Source organism: Spermophilus citellus (genome assembly GCF_964194105.1).
Source record: "Spermophilus citellus genome assembly, chromosome: 3".
NCBI lineage: Eukaryota > Metazoa > Chordata > Mammalia > Rodentia > Sciuridae > Spermophilus > Spermophilus citellus.
Window position 1 is genome coordinate 155503408 of NC_138184.1, and position 20616 is coordinate 155524023.

The window sequence follows — 20616 nt, forward strand, 5'->3', positions numbered from 1 at the left end:
TGGATGGGTTCTTCAATGAATTTCTGGTAAAGTAGTGTAGTAAACAACTTGCCTGGCTCCTCAGGAAATGTTGCAGGGAAAAGCCTCAGGTCAGACACCCCTGACAAATAACTATTTCTGTTCTTTTTCAGTCCAAAGTACTGAAAGTTAAAGCAAGTTCCTCAGTCCAGCCCTGAGGGTTTAGTTGCTTCTTATATTTTCTATTCTCATATAGTTTCTCTGAAAAAAAAAAAAAAACCCACCGATTTCTTTGCCCTAATTTTTATTGGCCATTCCTTCATTACCCCAATTCTCTGTTACAGTTGATCCTTCTTTATCTTATACTTTCCCTGTTGAAATATGCTTTTGGGGGACATGGGGAATACCAGAGATTGAACCCAGGAACACTCAACCACTGAGCCATATTCCCCAGCCTTATTTTGTATTTTATTTAGAGACAGGGTCTCACTGAATTGCTTAGTGCCTTGCTGTTGCTGAGGCTGGCTTTGAACTCTTGATCCTTGTGTCTCAGCCTCTTGAGCTGCTGGGATTATAGGCATGTGCCGGTGAGCCGGGCCACTATGTACTTTTTCTCTCCAAGTTGACCAGTATTGCCAGGGATTCTTAATCAATTTTAAATGTCATTTAAATACAAAAATCTTCTCCTATTTTTTTCTTGTGTTTGTGTGTGTGCATATGAATATGTGTGCATCAATTTGTTTGCAAATGAGAATATTGTAAATAAACAGGTTCTTCATGTCTTGCATTCTCAGGGGATGTCTGTCATTTATATCAGATTCTCCCATGGTATTCCACTTCAGTCAGATAAAAGAAAGAACATTCAATAAGTTCCCAGTGATTAGAAACTCTGGGAAGAGGTAACAGAGATATTTGCATAGAAATGCATCTGGAAGATACCTTGGAGTTCCTTTTTTCTGTTCTAAGTATAGGTTCTTTGCTCTCTCTTGTATATTTGAGTGCTCATATTTTAAGATAATTAAACTTAAACCAGAGATTTCATATCCAGTCAGGTGTATTTCACATATCTTGGTATGACAGAGTTATATTAAATATGCAATTATACATGTAACCTTCTGAGAGAAGAAAACAATTTTTGATATGCATTAACATGAAGAAAAATATCTTGAAAATGGAGAAGCTAAGGAATAGAAAGATTGGTAGTGAACCTTGACATCATTTACATGGAGAATTAAGTTTAAGTGATTGTAGCATGTATTTGTGTCCATTTGTTCAAAGCAAATTTATTGTCTATGATGTCAAATCTTCCCAAATTAGTTCATAAATTTAAGTCATTTCCAGTTAAACTGCTGAAGGGATTCTTTGCTAATAGTTTAAATAGATTCCTTCTAGCAAATGTGCCACGATAGCTTATAATTTTTGAAAAATGAAATTCATGAATAAGAAATTTTCCTGCAAAGTTATCAGATTATGATGATGGGACAGTAATTAAGATACCATGGTACTAGCACAAGTATAGATAAATATGTCAGTGGAACTGAGTGGAGAACCTGGAAATAGCCCAGGTATTTGGAAGTATAATGTGAAAATGTCCATGGTGATCCACCAGGATAAGGGAGAAAAGGGAATAACCACTGCACACCACATACAAAACCAAATTCCAGACAATTGAAGGAACAGCAACCAAATCCTGCAAACATTCTGAAAGAAAACATGAAGCTATATGATAAGAAATAGCCATAAAAGAGGAACTGAAATAGTGTCTTGGAAAGAATTATTTTTAAGTAACATAATTGTAAAATTTGAAGCTCTGGGCCTTCTAGGCAATCCCTGTGGTTCCAATGTTCCCCAATTCTTCCCAAACCCTGTGCTATAATAATATGATCTCTTCCTTTGTATCCCTTGGGCTTAATGATGTTGGTTGCTTTCTATTGATATTAATCCTTAGATTACCTCTTTATTGCTGCTTGGCTTTTTACTTCTTCTGTAATCTCCATAAAAAAATCTTCATATTAAATTTCGTAAACATAATACATTCGAATGATTTTTGAGCTAGTTGACATACACACATATGCACAAACACACACACCTCTTTCAGCCTTTAGCTTAAAAAATATTTTTAAAACATGCTACATAACCATATACTGAATGGAAGAATGAATGTTCCTCATAAGTTGTTAACTCAAAGAAGGAGAGTTGATATGCTAATATAGCCCATTACAAAAATCAAACCACATATGTGTATAAATACATTTATATGATTACCATAACAACTATCCTCGTAGGGAAAAAATGATATGAAAAAATATCTCCTAAGAAGAAAGGTTATCCCTGTGAAACTGAAGGAAGAGATGTGTGTGTGACTTGAGGGAAGGGGTGCTCTAAATTTTACTCTATTTACAACTATGTTGTTTGGATTTTTCTTTCTCCTGTCATATCCCACATTTGTAATTTCAAAAAAAATTAAGAACAGGTAATAAAACATGTACATTTTTATTTGTAACAGAAAGTGTCTGAAAGCAAAGACAATTCTGCTGTAATGCTTGCTTTGAAATGAAAATCTGTTGCAACATGATTAGAAAATTTGAGCATGCATCTTTGCTGATTTGTAGTTCTGTCAGAGAAAAACAGCAGGTGCTTTTTTAAAACTGCATCCTTTTTGAACTGAAAACCTGAATGGTGTTATTATGCACAAAGTTTGAGCTCATGCACACACATGTGCACACTTCTCTTACACTCCTTCCATTGTTCTCAGTTCACATATGTTGTCATGGACTATGACATCCACATATATGTACATGATATTATAATTTTCTGTCTGACTGCAGATAATTCTTCTTCTAACACTTCATCATAACTATAATCTGCAATACTTCCACAGTCTATTTCCACAAATTTAAGACCTATTTCAATGCAAACCCTATATTTAGTTTAGTACTTATAGATGTCTTAATCAGGCAATGTGTAAAAATGTGCTTCCATTTTTATTAGGCTCTAATATTTTTTTTCTTGTTGGTAATTATGAAGTTTTTGGTTATTGTGCCCTAATCTTATTTTTCTCAGAAATCCTGTGATTTGTATTGCATACTTTTTTGTTTATAGTATGGTGATTTTTAGGCGCCCATATGTGATATTATAACAGAACTGAGTAAAATGTACTAAAATGTTAATAGTGTCTCTGAATGGTAACTTGTTTGTTGCTTATCTATAGTTTCTATTTTTTTAAACATGTTTATGTATCAATAACTTCATTAAGTAACAGTTTCAACGATGAGATAATAGTTAAAGATGATCACAACTCTTTGAGGTAAAAGGCTGAGGCTATTCTGTCATGAACTGCATATTCACTGGAGATGCAGAAAATTAATTACCCTCTAGTCTACCTAAAAGGTACAATCACTTAGGGTCTTTCTAGAAGAAAGAGGCAAGGTCTCACAGCAGCAGCTGGCAGCTTCTTCTGTAAGTGCTTAGGAGAATAGAGAAGCCATGATGCTTATGTAGAAAACCAAATGCTCTTGAATTGGATTGCAAACATTTGAAAGTTAACTGGATTGAGATCCAGAAATACATAACAAGCCCAAATTCAGTGCTTACTGACTTTGGAGCTTTCATTAGGTAGAATACCCAGATCCTTCATGAAATAGGGTCTTTGAAGAGGCTACCAACTTAAACACATTGTGAATTTCAAAACTAGGAGAGATAAAATACTCTTTCTGATAAGCTCTGACTTTTGAACTTCCATCCACTTTTCCAGAGTGAACTTTCATCCTTTATCACCTCTCCTTACCTGCTTTTTCTTTCCAAGGCACACTCTTATTTTCGTTTTATTTTAAAATCTTTTCTATTTTTTGATGCTCAGTTACTCTGGCTACAGTCAAACTGCACTGTGAGTCTTTGATTTGGGGGATAAGTCCTCCCTTTCCTCCCCCACACGCCCTTTTTGGGATGGTGTCCAGTGAACTCTGAACTTGTTCTTGATTCTGGTTTTTCCTGTCTGCACAGAATCTGCTGCTGGCTGGGCTCTCTCTGGAGCTTTGTCTCTAGCTGTTCCTGACAGAGGCTTGTGCTGTGCTGCACATCTCGTCCTCTTTGTTCACCCTCTGGCTTCAACCACTGAATCCCAAATACTCTCCAGCTGGGAATCAGAGGAGGGCAGGAATGAAGAACCCAGAAGCCCAACAGGATGTTTCCGTTTCCCAGGGTGTTCGCATGATGTTTTACATGATGAAGCCCAATGAAACTTCATTCCAAACTCCAGAAGAGGTGCCTGATTATGTAAAAAAGGTGAGACTATACTGAAGGAGGCAATCTGGATCTTTTCTTAATAAGAAAGAAGTAAGGTAAACATGTCCTGGGGATTTGTTCTCTTTCATTCTTCAAATTATTACATTCCAATAAAAATAATTCAATTTCTTGAAGGCATAAAGCAAAAGAAGAATTTCTACTTGAATTAAATTCTCATACAATATCCATTTTTGTCTATAAATCCCCTCCTTTATATGTTACTCTAGAATATGATAAAAAATTTAAAAGTTTTCCTAGACACCATGGCATTGTGCTTTTAGCAGTTGGAAACTCAGTGTCAAACAGTTACACCACGTCAATAAACTTTGTAAAAATTTTTATTTTAAAATGTTTAACTTGCCCACCACTTCCAAAAAAGTATTACCTCTTTAATTAGGTAGAATTGTGCAGAATGAAGGATATGCAGCAGCTTGACTCAGTCCAACTCTGACTTCCTAGATTTGAACTTGAACCAAGTTTTCTTTGAAACTCTCAAGTGCTCACTTTTCACTTTTGGTTCCTGGCTATGATTGGAAGTGGAAATATCCAGAATTAGAACTTGAATACTGAAGTTCCCCACCCTGACAAGTAGTTCCTACCACACTTGCTAGTTTAAGCCAGGAATAGAAAAAGATGACATCAGAGAGTATGTTCTCCAAAGTTCAGTTTAGAAAACTTCACAACTCATGATCAGCCTCCAAATGAGTGAAACCCATATTGTTTTCAAAATTCAATATTGCTTTTTCTTTTTTATGTTTAAAGAGAATTGTGTTACTCATCTTCATAAATCATTATTTATATTATAATGTCAAACAAAATCTAATATTTATTCATCAATACTACAGCCTTAATGGTATAAAATAAAACAAAATAAATATACAAATAAAAAAATAATAATTGCATAAAATAAAATTAAAACTGAAGGTATGAAATTTTGGTGGTGTTTTGAACAAGATGGAAAATTACCTTATTCTCTAAGACTCTCAGAAGAAAATTGTTTTTACTCTTTCAATTTCATCATTAGAAGTAATTCTAATATATATATATATATATATATATATATATATATATATATATAACTAGAAACAGGTTCATTCTTAAGGAAATGCTCTTAAAGTGAGTCTTACTCAGTCATAGGTATATGATAAACTTCTGGTTACTTAACTTATTTTAAATGTATTTTCTGGAACTTGGTATGTGTCCTTCCTACTTTTATTATTTTCCTGGCACAATTATTATAGTTGTGTCTATAGTTATATTTAATTTTCAAATTTGATGTTAGAATTTGACCACAGATGTAGTGTATGCCCTAAATACACTAGATCTCTTTGCCCATCAAATGGGAAAAGATCTTCTAAAATAGGTCTATGCACATCTCCTGCTCGGTCTCCCAATTATGGAAGGACTAATCAGAAAGTATGGAAGAATTTCATTATCAAACACCATAGCCTTTCTTCTTTGTAATTTCCTTTCCAGGCTACTCCAGTTTTCATTTCCTTTATGCTGCTTGAACTGGTCATCAGCTGGGTTTGCAAAGGGAAGCCATTAAGTCGCGTGGATGATGTTTTAACATCCTTATCGGCAGGTATTCTGTCTCGGCTTCCAAGGTAAGTTAGATGATTTAGCAACAATAATTTTTAAAAAATAAATAAAACATCAATAACAACAAAAAACAAACAAAACCCCTTAGCATCTCCAAGAGTGAAGAGAAATGTACCTATTATGTGGGAACTTGCTTAATTCCATGTATTTCCTCAAAGAATTCAGCTCCTGTCATTATTTACATTTTTGCCATTTTTTGCCATTGTTTTTCTTGGTATTTTTTTAAAAATCTAGAACATAATTTATCTTGATTTCTGAGTTTCTTGGCACACCCTTAAATTTTGCACTTGCATTACTGTAGTTCAAGCCCTAAGTCATATTCTAATTTTCTATTGAAATTTTTATTTTGCTCTAGCATAATTCACACAGATAGCTCCCTGAGCTGCAGCATTCCCCAGGCAAGTCATTTAAGGGTCTGGACTATTACAAAGTCTCAAAGTCCTACCTCTAGTATGACCCCTTTGGCAGCCAAATATGTGTATCATCTGGATCCAATAGAAATGCTTCACTGGTTCTGAATTGCTCTGAGAATAAAGTACAAATCCTAAACAACAGAGGGCTTTTCCTTTCTGTCCTTGCTTTTGGTCCCTCCATTTTCCTGCCCCTTAGTCATCTTTGTTCTTTCATGCTGTGCTATGTGGCTTAGCCAACACACCACAGGTGCTTTGTTTTGCCTGCAAAGCCATCCATGTGGCCACCTCCAATTCAATTCTTTTGTCTAAACAAAAGTCACTCTTCTTCACTCTCCTCAACAAGCCTCATCCATTTTCTAACCCTCTCTTAGGCAGCACTTCACTATTGTCCCATGAACTCTCATGATCACCCCAGATTGTTCCCATGAACTCCCGAGCAGGTACGGGATCACCCCAGGTGCAGGATCATGGCCTGTTTTCCTCCAGCCCTCCCTGCTCACTTGCATACAACTTGAGAATAAGAGGTGTACTTATCTCATAGTTTCATTTCATATGCCTGGAATGGTGCCTGGTATGTGGTAAAAGTTTAGAAAATAGTATTCTTAGTGTGTCATGTTGATGATAAAATTGGACAATGAAAAGAGTAAGTAGTAGTAAATAATAAGTGACCTGCTTTATAGAAAGAGTAACTAGTGATGTATTAGGGAAACCCCAATGAATGAAGGGCATTTTCACTGTATAAGGATTAGCCAAAGAAGCAGAGGTGAAGCAGTCCTCAGAAGCCTGTACTCTGGGCTGCTGAGGAATGTTCTCATTTCAACCTCCCAGGCCTTGCTGCTTTTACTGTTTTAAGAGCTTTACTTCTGACCAGTGCTCATTGCTTTGGAATGTTCTATGAACCACCCACTGGGAAACTAAGGTGGATTTTTTTTAAAAAAATGTCAGTACAATTTTAATGTATTTGAGAAAAGGTGAAGTGACTTCATATAATTTCATAATATAGTCTAGATAGAAGTTTGATCTTAAAACATCTCTCAAGTGTTACTCTGAGAAAAGTAGGTTAGATATATATAGTACTAGTAATAATTTTAGTAATAATGACTCTGAAAAATCATTGGTATGGTTGAACATTGCAGCTGGAATCAGAGGAAGATAGTCCAGTTATTTGCAGCTAATTCCCAGCTTACCTTAAGGATAGATTTAAAATTATAGACAATTTCCTCCATTACACATCTCCTGGGAACATAAATGAACATATATGTGTTCAGTATACTCAGGGATATGTAGATTTGAATGTAGATTTATTTATTTTAAAAATTCAATTTGTGCCAGGTGTGGTGGCGATATGCCTGTGATCCTAGCAGCTTGGGAGCCTGAGGTAGGAGGATCACAAATTCAAAGTCAGCCTCAATAATTTCGTGAGGCCCCAAGCAATGTAGCAAGATCCTGTCTCAAAATAAAAAATAAAAAGGACTTGGGATGTGGCTTAGTGGTTCAATTCTTAGTAGCCGCCCCCCCCCAAAAAAAAAATCACAGTTGTTACTGTAACTTATTCTGAAAACAATTAGGTGTATAGGTTATTGGAAATCAGAAGGTTGATCAACTATACAAATCGCTTGATAACTGAGAAGGTGCAACTGCAACCCAGCAGGTGCAATTATGGGTCACATATTTTACTGATTCGAAGTAAAAATGTTAAGAGCATAGAGAGGCAGTAAGTGAATGAATTCAGCATTTCTTTTACTTTTTCATGTTTGACTTCCACTGCAAATCAAATTAGATTATTCTCTTTTCATAACATTGTAACTAGTATAAACACACATTGTATCCTCAGTACAATATTTCTGCTTAGCAGAAAAGGTACAGAACTATAAAAAAGTAAAACAAAAATCAAATACATACTTTTACAAAAACACACACAAAAAGGGAACACACTAATTCCATCCTCTACACCTGACAGAGAAATGGGGGGTGGGGATGGGGGAGGGGAGGAAGAAGGAAACAGAAGGAAAGAAAGAAACCAAAACCAAAACAAACCCGTCCTTCAGGGACAGAACATGAAGTTCTCTTCCTTTATCCACTACTCATAACACTCCTTAAGCTAACACAAACTGTTAACTCCAGTACCCTTTAAAGAGAAAGGTAAAAGGTTATGAACTTGAATTTGGCGAATATTTTCTATAGCTGTATCTCAAAAATGAACAGCAAGTGCTCCCCCAACCCCCGCCATATAAAGAGCAATGTGTGTAGTTTTCTGTTTTGCAAAGAATTTCATATTCTATGACCTTTTACCTGGAAGATAGAGGAAAGCAAATTATATGAAAGTGAAATATAAAAATACTTTCTTCTCTTTTTATTTTTGTACTATCAGACAAAGACAAGGTATAAGCAGAAATGGAAAGCTGATTCTCAGGGTCCACCCCACTCAATCCTTTTTCTGGGCGGGGGCGGGGGATGGAATATGAAGGGGAAGCTGACATCAACTCTTACAATTAGTATTTCAGCTGAAGCCACTGCATCAAGGGGAATCCCTGTGCAAATCATTAACAGCTGAGGGTTAGATTAACACAGCATTGATCACATCCTCTCCAAGGAACTAATTTCATTTTCTACGCTAGCAACAAGAGTTTGCCACATCCTTAAAATATGTAATTGCTAGAAAAAAATGACTATACCATTCACTTGTGAAAAGCTATGCTTTGGATAATAATTGTAAGTAGATATGTGGCTCCTGACAAAAAAAAAAAAAAAAAAAAAAAGAAGTGGAAATCAAAGTGAACATGTTTTTCCGCTTCGCCATTCATAGAATGGAAATGTTGTATGCAGACTTTGAGGAAAAGCAATGTTTATTTGAAGATCTCAATTAAATGATTACATAAAATTTGAAGTGTCTTAAAGATTGATAGCGAACTTATCACATTCATAAAAAAGAAACATGCTGCACTTTTCAAATATTTAACCGTGGACAAGATTATATCTTGTTTACAAGCCTGTCGGACAGACCATGATCTGTAATAAAAGTCCATCTGTCCCAAGAACCAGATTCTGGGTATTCCTCCATTTGTTTTGCACTTCTGAAACCTGGTAGGAAGACTTCTTAATCAGATTTTTGTCCTGAATTTATAAATAGATATTTTTATTTATCATAATTAAACACAATTTATCATGGAGATAATCTGCTTTTCTGTCATAATTTACAAGTATAAAAATTAAATTTGATTTAACAAAATAGATACAAAATTTATTTTAAAAAATGCTATCTAAAACTTGTGACATATTTTGCTACTCATTTAAATGTTAACGAGTGAAAAATAATCGCATCTTTTTTTTTCCTTCTTGTTTAACCAGAACTCAATTTCCAATCCTTCATTAGAGAACCAGGACCTCAATTTGTTACTTCCTTCCAATGTTTCTGCTTCCATAAATTGCATCCTCCCCAGAGAAGCTTTATTCCCGATATAAATATCTACAGTATGTTTGTTTTTAATGGGTTCATTTATTCTGTTGAAACAGCAGATTATAAATCAAATTGCAATAGGTTGGAGGGATAATTTAAGTAGGTAAATTTTCAAATAAGTTGGGGACACTCCACTTTTAATATGTATGGGTCGCTGCCAATTTTTAGTATGGAGCTAGCTCCTGCAATGTTCAACCATACATATGCACATTTTTACTGATCATGCTTGCTATGGAATTTTCCATTCCTGACAAAAACATTTCAGTTCATTAAAAAAAAAAAAAAAAGGAGGAAATTAAACTACTTTGAAATACTTTTGACTCCTTAGGGTGGGGCTGGGAAAAAAGAAAAATTGTATACTGGGTTTTTATACTACACATTAGCCATGGGGCAATACTACTTTTGGCAACATTAGACTCTAACAAATGAGTGTTTATCATTTTGGATGATGAATTTAATAAGCAGTATTCACTTTTCCAATCAGAGATAAGTGAATGAAGGTAATGTTTAGAATAGCACCTTATTATTAATATTAAATGATTATTTGCTCAAAGAATAATTTTAAATACTTTTAAGACATCATATAAGGAAAATTTCACTTAAATATTTTTTTGGTTTGTTGGTTACATTTTCTGGGAAGAATACCTCATTTCCTCTTAATTTTTACATTAGATGCCTTATTAATAGATTTTGTCTTCGTTGTGAATTAGTAACTTTAAAGATTATTGTGAGACTAACCTCTATGCAGCCTTCTTTGCTTATTCAATAGAGTAATACATTTTCCTGTAAAGAATATAGTAAATTTGCTTTTTCCAAAAAGTTACCTCATTGTATTTACAAAAGTTTATAATTTTATGGTTCTAAAAAAAACTATATGTGACTATTTTAGAATTGTAATATAATTTAGCCATAAGAAATCACTGTACATATTTTATCTGTCTTCGGGAGGTCGAAGTTTTATTATCTAACTATTACTGAGCAAAAATCAATATTCCACTAGATGGAGCAAAAGTGGCAGTAGCTTTACAGAAAGGCAGTACAAGTTTTTGGGTCAGTTTTAAGAGATTTTGAAATAAATATATAATAAAATTTCTCGGAAAATATATGTATATAATTATATGGACATATGCATATATTTCAAAATATTTATTCATACTTATTTATCTATTACTTACTAGTGTTTTTTAAAGAATCTTTTTAATTGGTCCCATTAAATATTCATTTATTTTCTAGCTTACAAGACAAGGCTATTAAAAATAAAAATGTCTAATTTATTTCTATGCCTTTTGCATAATCTGGCTAACTCAGGCAGTAAACACAATTATGGTCATAGTTTTTAAGTAGTATAAATTGTTGGATGCCTTGAAGTCTGGAAACATAATTCTTACTCTTGAGAGTTGCTTTGAAATGCTAACCATTTGCAATGGGAGCATCACATTAAGTTTCACTTGCTTTTCTTACTGATTAGAGTTTGAGAGTGTCTGAGAGCTAGATAATATTAGGGCTCATTTATCCTAATGTTCTCATATCCTAAATTAAACCCCAAAGTACTAAAAAACTGCATGACATGTTCAGTGTCACATTTCTACTTTTGGTAATGGTAGATTCAGGCTGAGGTGACTTTCAAAACTAATAGCTTGAAATTCTCAACTCCCAAATAATATTTATTTCAACTTTATTGAATATTTTTAATCTCATCATTATAAATGAACTTTATCTGAAAACTCAGGTCATTACTAAATAGCAACTTTGTACCTTACTAAGTAGCTTTTTACAGTAACTGAACTTTGACTGGACAAAGTTCTAGTAATGAGAGAAAATATTATGTAAAACACATGAAGAATCATCACACTAGTTAGATAAGTGAGTTACCTTTTATTTGCCAAAAGACATTATCTCTGATCCAAGACTACCTCTATTTGGGGAGTGGGGGGAATCTATGAAGAAATAGGACAATGGGAGAAGAGCCTATTTTGATTTCAAATGTCTCTTTATATTGAGATCATTTTGGGGGCTCACATCCAAACAATGCATAAAGAGTATTTAGTATTTGTAATTCCAAGACCCTGTGCTACCCAATATTCCATCTTTGTCGGATATAGTAAGCTCATGATGTATATACACTTGTGTTTTACATACCTTTTCTCACAGGAAGGGGTTTAGAGAGTTCAAGTTTGAATTCCAGAGTACAGAGTCATACATAGGGTTTTAGGGTGGATAAAGGAGCAGAGGAATTAGAAAGAGAAAAAAAGGAAAGAGTTTTTGCTTTGATTCAGGGTCTGGTGGGAACAGTTTTGAGAATGTAGGTGCTATTTCCTGCAATCAAAGACTTTTCAGAGATTGATAATCATTTCGAAGCTATATCCACTTTGGTGAATTGTCTTTAATTGTGGGGACTGCCTGGTTAGTCTTTCACATGAATAATGGAACAGTATTATATCCATCTTGCTGAGAGAAAGGAGGGAATACAACTCCCTCAGCTTCTCCCCTCTTTCCCTCACCTTGAAGAAAGTTTGTTTCATGCTAAAGTGTGAAAAAAAAGGCTTGACTATACTATGTCAGACATATTTCAACTAGATTTGTGTCAACCCTAATAAGTCAGTTGACAGAGTAATAAATTGGGTGACTGCTCAAGGTCTGGCACCTGTACAGGAAATAAATAATTTCAATTGCAAACAGGTTCTATTTACTTTATGAAAGAAAGTTTTTTCCAGGACCCTCTTTTATTGAGATCTTGGTACCATAATGCATATTTTAGTTGTCATTTGAATTCATGAAGGAGATAGAAAAAAATTTTAAATGATATACATAAGAGACCCCCATGAGGCAGGTGATTATGTTTGCCCTGTTTGACAATATCTCCTGTGACTCATGCTGTGCCTGAAACTTAGTGGGCTCCTAATATGGGTTATTTGAATGACTGAATGAATCCATGGATGAGACTGCTTCAATACCATGTACTTGAACTGTACATAACAATCTGTAGATATTTCAACTCTCTGTTGCATTTTCTAAGTTTTAATTTTTCTTTCTTGATTCATTGTTTTATTTAACACTGATTATCAGGTGTGGATAATTTTGCTCTCCAGGAAACATTTGACAATGTCTGGAAATGATTTTGGTTGTCATAAATGTTGTGGGAAATGATGCTACTGAAATTAGTGGATAGAAAACAGGGATAAGGCATACATTCTATAATGCACAGGACAGGCCCTCATACCAAAGGATTATCTGGCCCTAAATGGCAACAGTTTCAAGATTGAGAATCCCTGCTTTATTAGGTTGAACTATATAAAGCTGACAGTATTTATGATTTTTTGACTGAAACATTAATTTTATATGGGTAATGCTCCAATAATTGCAATTGAGAGCAATTTTAAGATTTCACAGTTGGAGGAAATGTTTGTGCAAGACAGTATCCCACAGCAAGAATTCTCATGACCAAATGTCAATAGCATACAAATGTCAATAGCCTTAGTAACACATGGGGATACCAACTAAGCTAACAGTCTTTAAGATAAAATTTATTCTATTCCTCACCTTGACAGATATCTTTGATAAAAACTTGGAAGGTAGTCATTAAATTTCCAGCTCTTAGATTCCTCAGAGTTCCATACTCAGTGGGAGAACCTGAGTCAGGGTATACCCTGGCCCATGAAGGGACCATTCATGCATAGGAACTCCAGACTTCTTGTCCCAATTCTGCTTGTCTACATGTTCAAAAACAAACACTCTTGGCAACATAGTGAGGTCTAGGAATTGACACTTGTGGAGGTCTACCCTCAGCAAGACTTTATGAGAAAGAGTCCCATGGAAGGACTAAAAGCTACTTTATCAGGGGATTATGGCATATTCAGAGCATTGCTCAGGTTGGTATTGCATTAAGCAAGATCAATTTTCTTGGGTTACGGACTTCACTCAGGAGTAAAACTTACAGCTATGTAATCTAAAATTTCCAATTGAGTTCTAACATATGATGATGTATAATCCTGCTCAAAATGGTAACTACTTGACATTTTATGAGTTATGCATATTAATACTATTGTGAAGTCATCTAATATTTTGGTTTGCAGATTAAATGATAATAACTTGAAACAAAGTATATGAGGTTATTTTAAAGATAGTGAATCATGATTAAATTCCATCATAATTGAACTCAAGAATAAAGTTAAGAATAAAGGCTAAGATCTCCAAATGACTCAGAAACATGCTAATTCATAGAAACTGGACCTATAAAGGAAAATACTATTAAAATGAAGAATTTTAATAATATAATCTGAGCTGATGGTTTGATTTTTCTCTGAAATTATAATATTTAAGAAATTTCACAGAAAGTTGAAAACCAAATTTGTTGTTGACTTATAACTAAACTTTATGAGATAAAATGACCACTTTTGCTCAAGTGCTTTTGATTAATAACAATAAAAAGAAAAGGAAAAGGCAATTCACTCAAATTTATAAAAGTGATAATAAAGCAAATGGTTATGTCAAATCTAATATTGAATTTGATTACAGAAATTTTGATCGCAGAAAAATTTTTAAAATGCTATATGAAATTAATGTATATTATTTATGTTTTTGAAAGTTATTTAAATAAAACATTTAATAGAATAGATGGCAAGGCATAGTCTGTTATCCAGATTTTTTATTATTCAGTTTTAAAACAATTATTTTAGCTATGCTTATACATCTATTTTAACTATATTCGTATACCTCTATATTTGTATTATACCTCTATATTTGTATATATCTAACATTCTGAAAGCTCTAATTTTTCTTCCATAAGTGAGATATTAAAATACTGTAAGAATATAATATGTGATACTAAACATAATCTACAAAACCCTAACTATGTATGAAAGAGAGGAAGGAGGGAGGAGAGGAAAGAGAATAGAATTAGAAATAAGCTATTTTAATCTGAATGTAAATTTTATAAATCAACATATTTGAAGGCAGCAGGAAATTTGCAGATGTCTTAAAAATATGCCCTATATTTTCTGCCCTTTATACTTCCTTTATAAGCCATGTTTACTGTGTTCTTCATTAAAATTTAGAAATGAAAATAACAAAAAATAGTTGTTTTGTATATTTTATAGGTGTTTCATGAAAAAAAGTATTTTAAAGGACATGAGAAAGAAATGGTCTCCTGAATTCCATGAAATTTAGAGTGCAAACAACTAGCATCCATAGTGGCTATGAAGCAGAAGGAAATATCATGAGAATCATTTTGATACCATGTAGTAATCCTGTAAAAGTGATGAAATAGCAGGAAGAAGCAGCATAATGAAATAGTTTAATTTTTACATATGCTATATAAATTGAAAAACATTTTCTGAAATATTTTTGCAAAATTGAGTATCTAAAATGGTTGTCACTAAATGCTTGTCACTCTTATTTTCCAGCCTGTTTTTCAGGAGCATTGAAGTGACCAGTTACATTTATATCTGGGAGAACTATAGGTTCTTCAGTTTGCCTTGGGATTCTCCATGGACTTGGTATCTCACCTTTCTAGGAGTAGACTTTGCCTACTACTGGTTTCATCGCATGGCCCATGGTAAGTACTAATAAGAGTTACTGTTAATTTTTGCTCAAGTGCTTTTGATAAATAGCAGCCATTCATTAAGTATTTATTGAATGAATAAACAAATAAAACTAATAATAAAGATTTAAAATTTAAGTGGAGACAATCTGAAGCCATTTTTCAAGAAAATATATAAAATTTTTACAAGTACATTTTCCTAATGATTCTAATTTTTAAAAAGTTTAGAAAATGATGGTTATGCATAATTTTTCAATGGGTTGGCTTCCATTGTTTTATTACATTATGCTTTGTACAGACTACAGACGATTGCTCAGAATGTCAAACCTCTCAATTATGAGAGGTCACTTAGTAAAGTTGTATTGCAGCAAGAAATTCTAGGTAACATGTGCTGTCAGAGTGAGCTTGATTCAATTTCTTGGCAGTATTTCCACATTACAAATGAAAATGCAATCAGCTAGGCATTGACCATAAAGCACTTCAGTGTTACTGTAGTTTAGCAAAAATTCTCATTTAATACAAAGCCCTCTTACTGCACTGGTTCAATGATTTTGCCTTTTGGGATTCTTAGCTGTACCTTCCAAAGAAATATTTTGCTTTGAAAAGGGAAATGGAAAAGCAAGAACCAGGTCTGGGTCTGAATTTCTATAGGGATAAGTGGGAGTTAAGGATGATTGTAGAACTAAGGTGAGCAAGTGGTCTCTGTGGAGAGCTAAGGCATGCCAAAGTAGTTCTGAGGGGAACCGCGGGAAAGTACTAATTTTGCAAAACTACTGAAGAACAGAACTCAGGATTCCAGTGGGTGGTTGGGTTGAGTGGGTGGGGAAGAAGGAAGGAAGAGGAAGAAACCTGGAATAATAATAAAAAATAGATGGGAGATGGAACGAAGAGACCCGGATCAGGGTTATGTGTGTAGGAGTACATGTGACCACATATCCTTCCCAAGGAAAGGAGAAGGAAATAGGAGGAGTGTGGCTGAGTGTTATGCATAAGGCTGATGAACCTTAAATATAACATTTAAGTACTTTAAACATGTGCATTTAATGGAATTATAAGAAGCGCTAATTCACTGAAACAATTCAAAGTAAATATAAGCTAGAAAAAGAACCTTTGTCTTTGAAAATAAGAGGTCAGCTCCTGACATCATTTCCCTTTGTATAAATGCAAGAAAATACACCCAAGTCCAACAGGATTAAGAATAAAAATGGTTTATGTAGTAATCTATTTTTTTTTTTTACTGCAAAGCAGTTGTTTTCTAAAATGAACTCGTTGGCAATCTTCCTCACATTCTATGCAACAAATGGGTACTCCAGAAAGACTTCACATTGTATTATTTAACAGGAACCTTCTAATAGCACACTGTCCTGTACAGATGTGTTTGTTTGGAAAATCTGCAAATTTGCTTAGTCTTTGAAAGCCCATTATAACAGGAAACAAAGACCCAACAAATTATTCCCAAATATAAAACTTTTAAAAAATATGTTGATTATAAGTGCTCTTACTTAGGGAAGAGCAATAAAATAAAATAACATATTAAAAATGTGGAATCAAGGTTATTTAAAGTATGCTTCCCATTAGAATATTTTGAATTGAATCCAGTGAAGGAGGCAGGCATTAAAAAAAATTTTTTTGAAAACCTTCTGGAAAAACACTCACAACCTTGAGGCTATGGAACCTAATCATAAGTTCAAAAACTTTTCACTTGTAATGGAAAGCTGGTAGGAAAAAAATAAATTAGGTAGTTAAATTTTCAGCCTTCAATATGATAGTTGATTTTTAAATTTTACATGCAAATAATAATGAAACATATTAAAGGAGGTTATTAAAAATCTATAAATACAAAAGAATAAGAACATCTTGCAATATCAGATTCCGTGAGTCTCCAGGATTACCGAGTCCAAACTGAATAACTGGTCAGATTTATTCAACTGAAAAAGTTTCAACAGATCCCAAATCCAAATGTCATCTTAAAATATAGCAAGAAAAAAAAATAAGACATTTTCTGCTTACCATATAACTTTTCTTCTACTACTCTCAATGAAATGATAAAATATAAACATTCCATATTTGTTAACATGTTAAATGCTATGAGTTCTGAGGAACAAAATATGTTGTATACTTTAAATTCTCTTTTTCACATGCATTTAGATTATTTAGTAACCCAAATCATTGCTAGGTGTTTTATTGTTGTTTGTGTTGGTGTCATTTTATGAAATGTATATAGCATTTTCTACCATTAGACGACAGTTTGGTAGCAGTGGAAAAAAAAAACTTATTCTCAAAAATTTGAACTCTGTCTCTATATCTATGGGAAAAAACTCAAAGGGATATTTGGAGATGTGTATTATTTATATTTCATTCCTTTCCCTGTGGAATAAAAAAGACATTGTGATTATTGCATCCTCATACAAAAGTAAGAGTAGCACAGGGATTTCTAAAGATTGCTTGGATAACTTTAAAAATATAGAATGATAAGATTAAATAGGTCTTAAATTCAAAGTACCTTCTTGCTTGCTTATCCTCCATTATGTAATGATGCATCATTTGTCATTGTTCTTTCTATTAGTCATACTAAATATGCATGTGAACCAGTAAATACTTTAGGGGAATATTTAAAAATGAATAAGTACCCCTGGGGAAGAACAAGAATGAGAATTGGAGGGTGTCAGTAATAGAGTATCTCTTGCCTTAAATGGTGGTTACATGCATGTACCCTTTGGGGTAAGTTCATTCAGTTATTCGTGCGTTCAGGTTTTATGCACTTTATCTACATATACTTCAATACTTAACCTCAGACTGATACATTAGGTAACCAAATTTAGAAATAGGAATAAAGAAGTTATAATTTGTGACTGTAAGAATAAAAAGATGACCTTATACAGTTTATGCCTGTATTATTATGTGTAGCCTAACCCAGGGACTGCCAGGATCCTGACTAAGTAGATCTAGCTGTCTGCTCATGTAAGAAATATGCAATATGTGGAAAAGAGAAAATTGTGGTTTTTTGCAGCTTGTTCAACCTGGGGAAAATCAGTTAGATTGCTTATCCTACTGATGCCACAGAAATGGTTACAATTTACAGAATCAAAAGCCAGGAAATATACATATTATGTTAGCTGTGCTAGACAAGCCTGGGCAGGGGGTAGTCTCCATTATTAGCTTCCTTGGCATCTGTCAGGCCAGGGTGGGGACAACTCTTCAGCCTTCACTCTTGGCATGAGGAAGCTGCTCTCAGTTTTAGAGTGTCCATATTTTCATTCAGTCTGTTTCAGTATTGGTTTCCACACTCAATGATGGGGCAGGTACAAGCGTGCCAGATATTGGTTCCTCTCCACATCTACCCTTCTGCTTCCTCCCTGTGTTGTCCAAGCTGGACACTGTAGACACTTCTCCTTTGCCAGCTGAATGGATGTTAGGCCTTGGCATTTAAGGGGTTGGAGAGATAGTGTAAGGATAGGATTTTGCTTCCACTTGCTTCCATATTCTTCCTCTGACACTCAGCATACTGTTGTGTAAGGGACCTGATACTGTTCACTTCATCTATAGGTGACACCCTCTGTGAAAATTCTCTGCTTTCCAGAGGCCACATCTACCTTCTGGGGCCCTTACACTATAGCAATTTAACCATCATGAGAGGTCTGGTGGTAATCACAACCTCTCCAGAGATGCGCAGGTCTTAAACTCAATGGTGGTATGTTTGTGCATGAGGGGTGGAGGGGTGGGGTAGGAGGAAAGGTTCTTCCAAATCTGCAAACACTTGCCTTGTTCTTTCTCCCTCAGCTTATAGGCAGTAACTCTGATTTGATACCTCTGTAGCACAGAAACATTACTTTATTTCTTTTAATAGTGAACTACCTTTCATTCTAGTTATAATCCTTCATACTAAGGGCTCCTTATTAAAATTTTAGTGTGATTGCTGTCTCTTGATTCAACTCTAAATTAGACTCAGGCATACTCCAAGTATGTTATATATGATAAAAAATTAGTATCTACTTCAATAAATCTTTGCTTGTCCACTCTGAGGTATTGATTATGCATTTCATCTTTAGAACAATTTGTTCAGTCCCCAAATATAAACCTACATCTATCTATATAATGTTTATAAAAATAATCTATAAAATCTTCTCAAACTTCAAATCTTTTATCTGAAAAAATAAATTATTTAATTTGTTTTCTATTCATTTCTGTATCTAAACAAAGCAAGTGATTACAATTTTTGTATAATTAGTCACAACTTTATTGTGGTTTAAGTAAGTGAGCATCTGTATGAGACTTCTTCAATTTGGCATAACACAGTCTTTTCTGACTTGTAAATTGAGTTGAATTTAGATCATCCTTACTTCCATAATGGTTTAAAAGGAGAAAATAAGCATATGTATTGATTAGAAATTATTTTATCTTTTGATGGTGTCAGGATTCTGGGTCACAATGAAGAATAGTTTATTTACATTCCATTGCACTTTTTAAAATAGATAACAGAATATACTTAGGGATTTTTATGATTCTTGGCTATATATTATGTCTCCTACTTTATTTTAAAAGTGTATTGTGGGGCTGGGGTTGTGGTTCAGTGTTAGATGTGTGAGGCACTGGGTTCGATTCTCAGCACCAGATATAAATAAATAGATAAAATAAAGGTTCATCAACATCTAAAAAAAATTTTTAAAAAGTATATTGTGAAGCTGGGGTTGTGGCTCAAGTGGTAGCCTCACTTAGCACCTGTGAGGCGCTGGGTTTAATCCTCAGCACCACATAAAAAAAAATAAAATAAAGATATTGTATCCACCTAAACTAAAAAATAAATATTAAAAAAAGTGTTTTGTGACTTCATTCTTGTTTCATCACTGAGGGCAAAGGCCACTCTGAGTTATTACCATTCTTCTCTTGTCTCCCAGTCTCTCAGCTCCTCAAATACAGTCCTTTGAGGGGAAATGATGGTAATATTTTAGTGTATATATTTATATTAAGTGTTTCTACCAACCAGTGTTTAACATTAATATGGGATGGACCGTGTCATTGAAATGAACTCAGAGGTCAATGGTTAACATTAGTGCCATTTTTCTTAGTGGGAAGAATGATGAGAACCTAGAAGGCAAGACAGTGGAAATTCTAAGGCTTCCATCAGAGATTCAGAATGATGAGAGCTCCAGTGTCACATATAACCTTAGGATTAAACTGTTAGAGTCTGTAAACAAGTCAGGATGGCGCCTGGCATTTTGCCAGGGGGAGTGGTTTGTGAAGTAACACCAGCGAGCCATTAAGTGTGGAGATTCCTTATTGGTTGACTGCTGTATCGAGTTTATGTTAATTAAGATAAGCTGTGTGGAATGTATATATACCGCTCCTGTCCTACAATAAACGGC

At 34.1% G+C, this 20616-nt stretch overlaps 1 protein-coding gene across 1 annotated transcript in view; it reads left to right on the forward strand.

Moving 5' to 3' along the window:
* The first annotated feature begins 3993 nt into the window (after positions 1–3993).
* The window catches only part of AGMO (alkylglycerol monooxygenase), a 334485-nt gene continuing 317862 nt past the window's right edge, over positions 3994–20616 (forward strand). Inside the window, exons 1-3 of the mRNA XM_081287289.1 lie at positions 3994–4242; positions 5719–5849; positions 15117–15268. Of these exons, the coding sequence (XP_081143415.1) occupies positions 4117–4242; positions 5719–5849; positions 15117–15268 (409 nt within the window). The 5' untranslated portion in view covers positions 3994–4116. The remainder of the gene's footprint in view (positions 4243–5718; positions 5850–15116; positions 15269–20616) is intronic.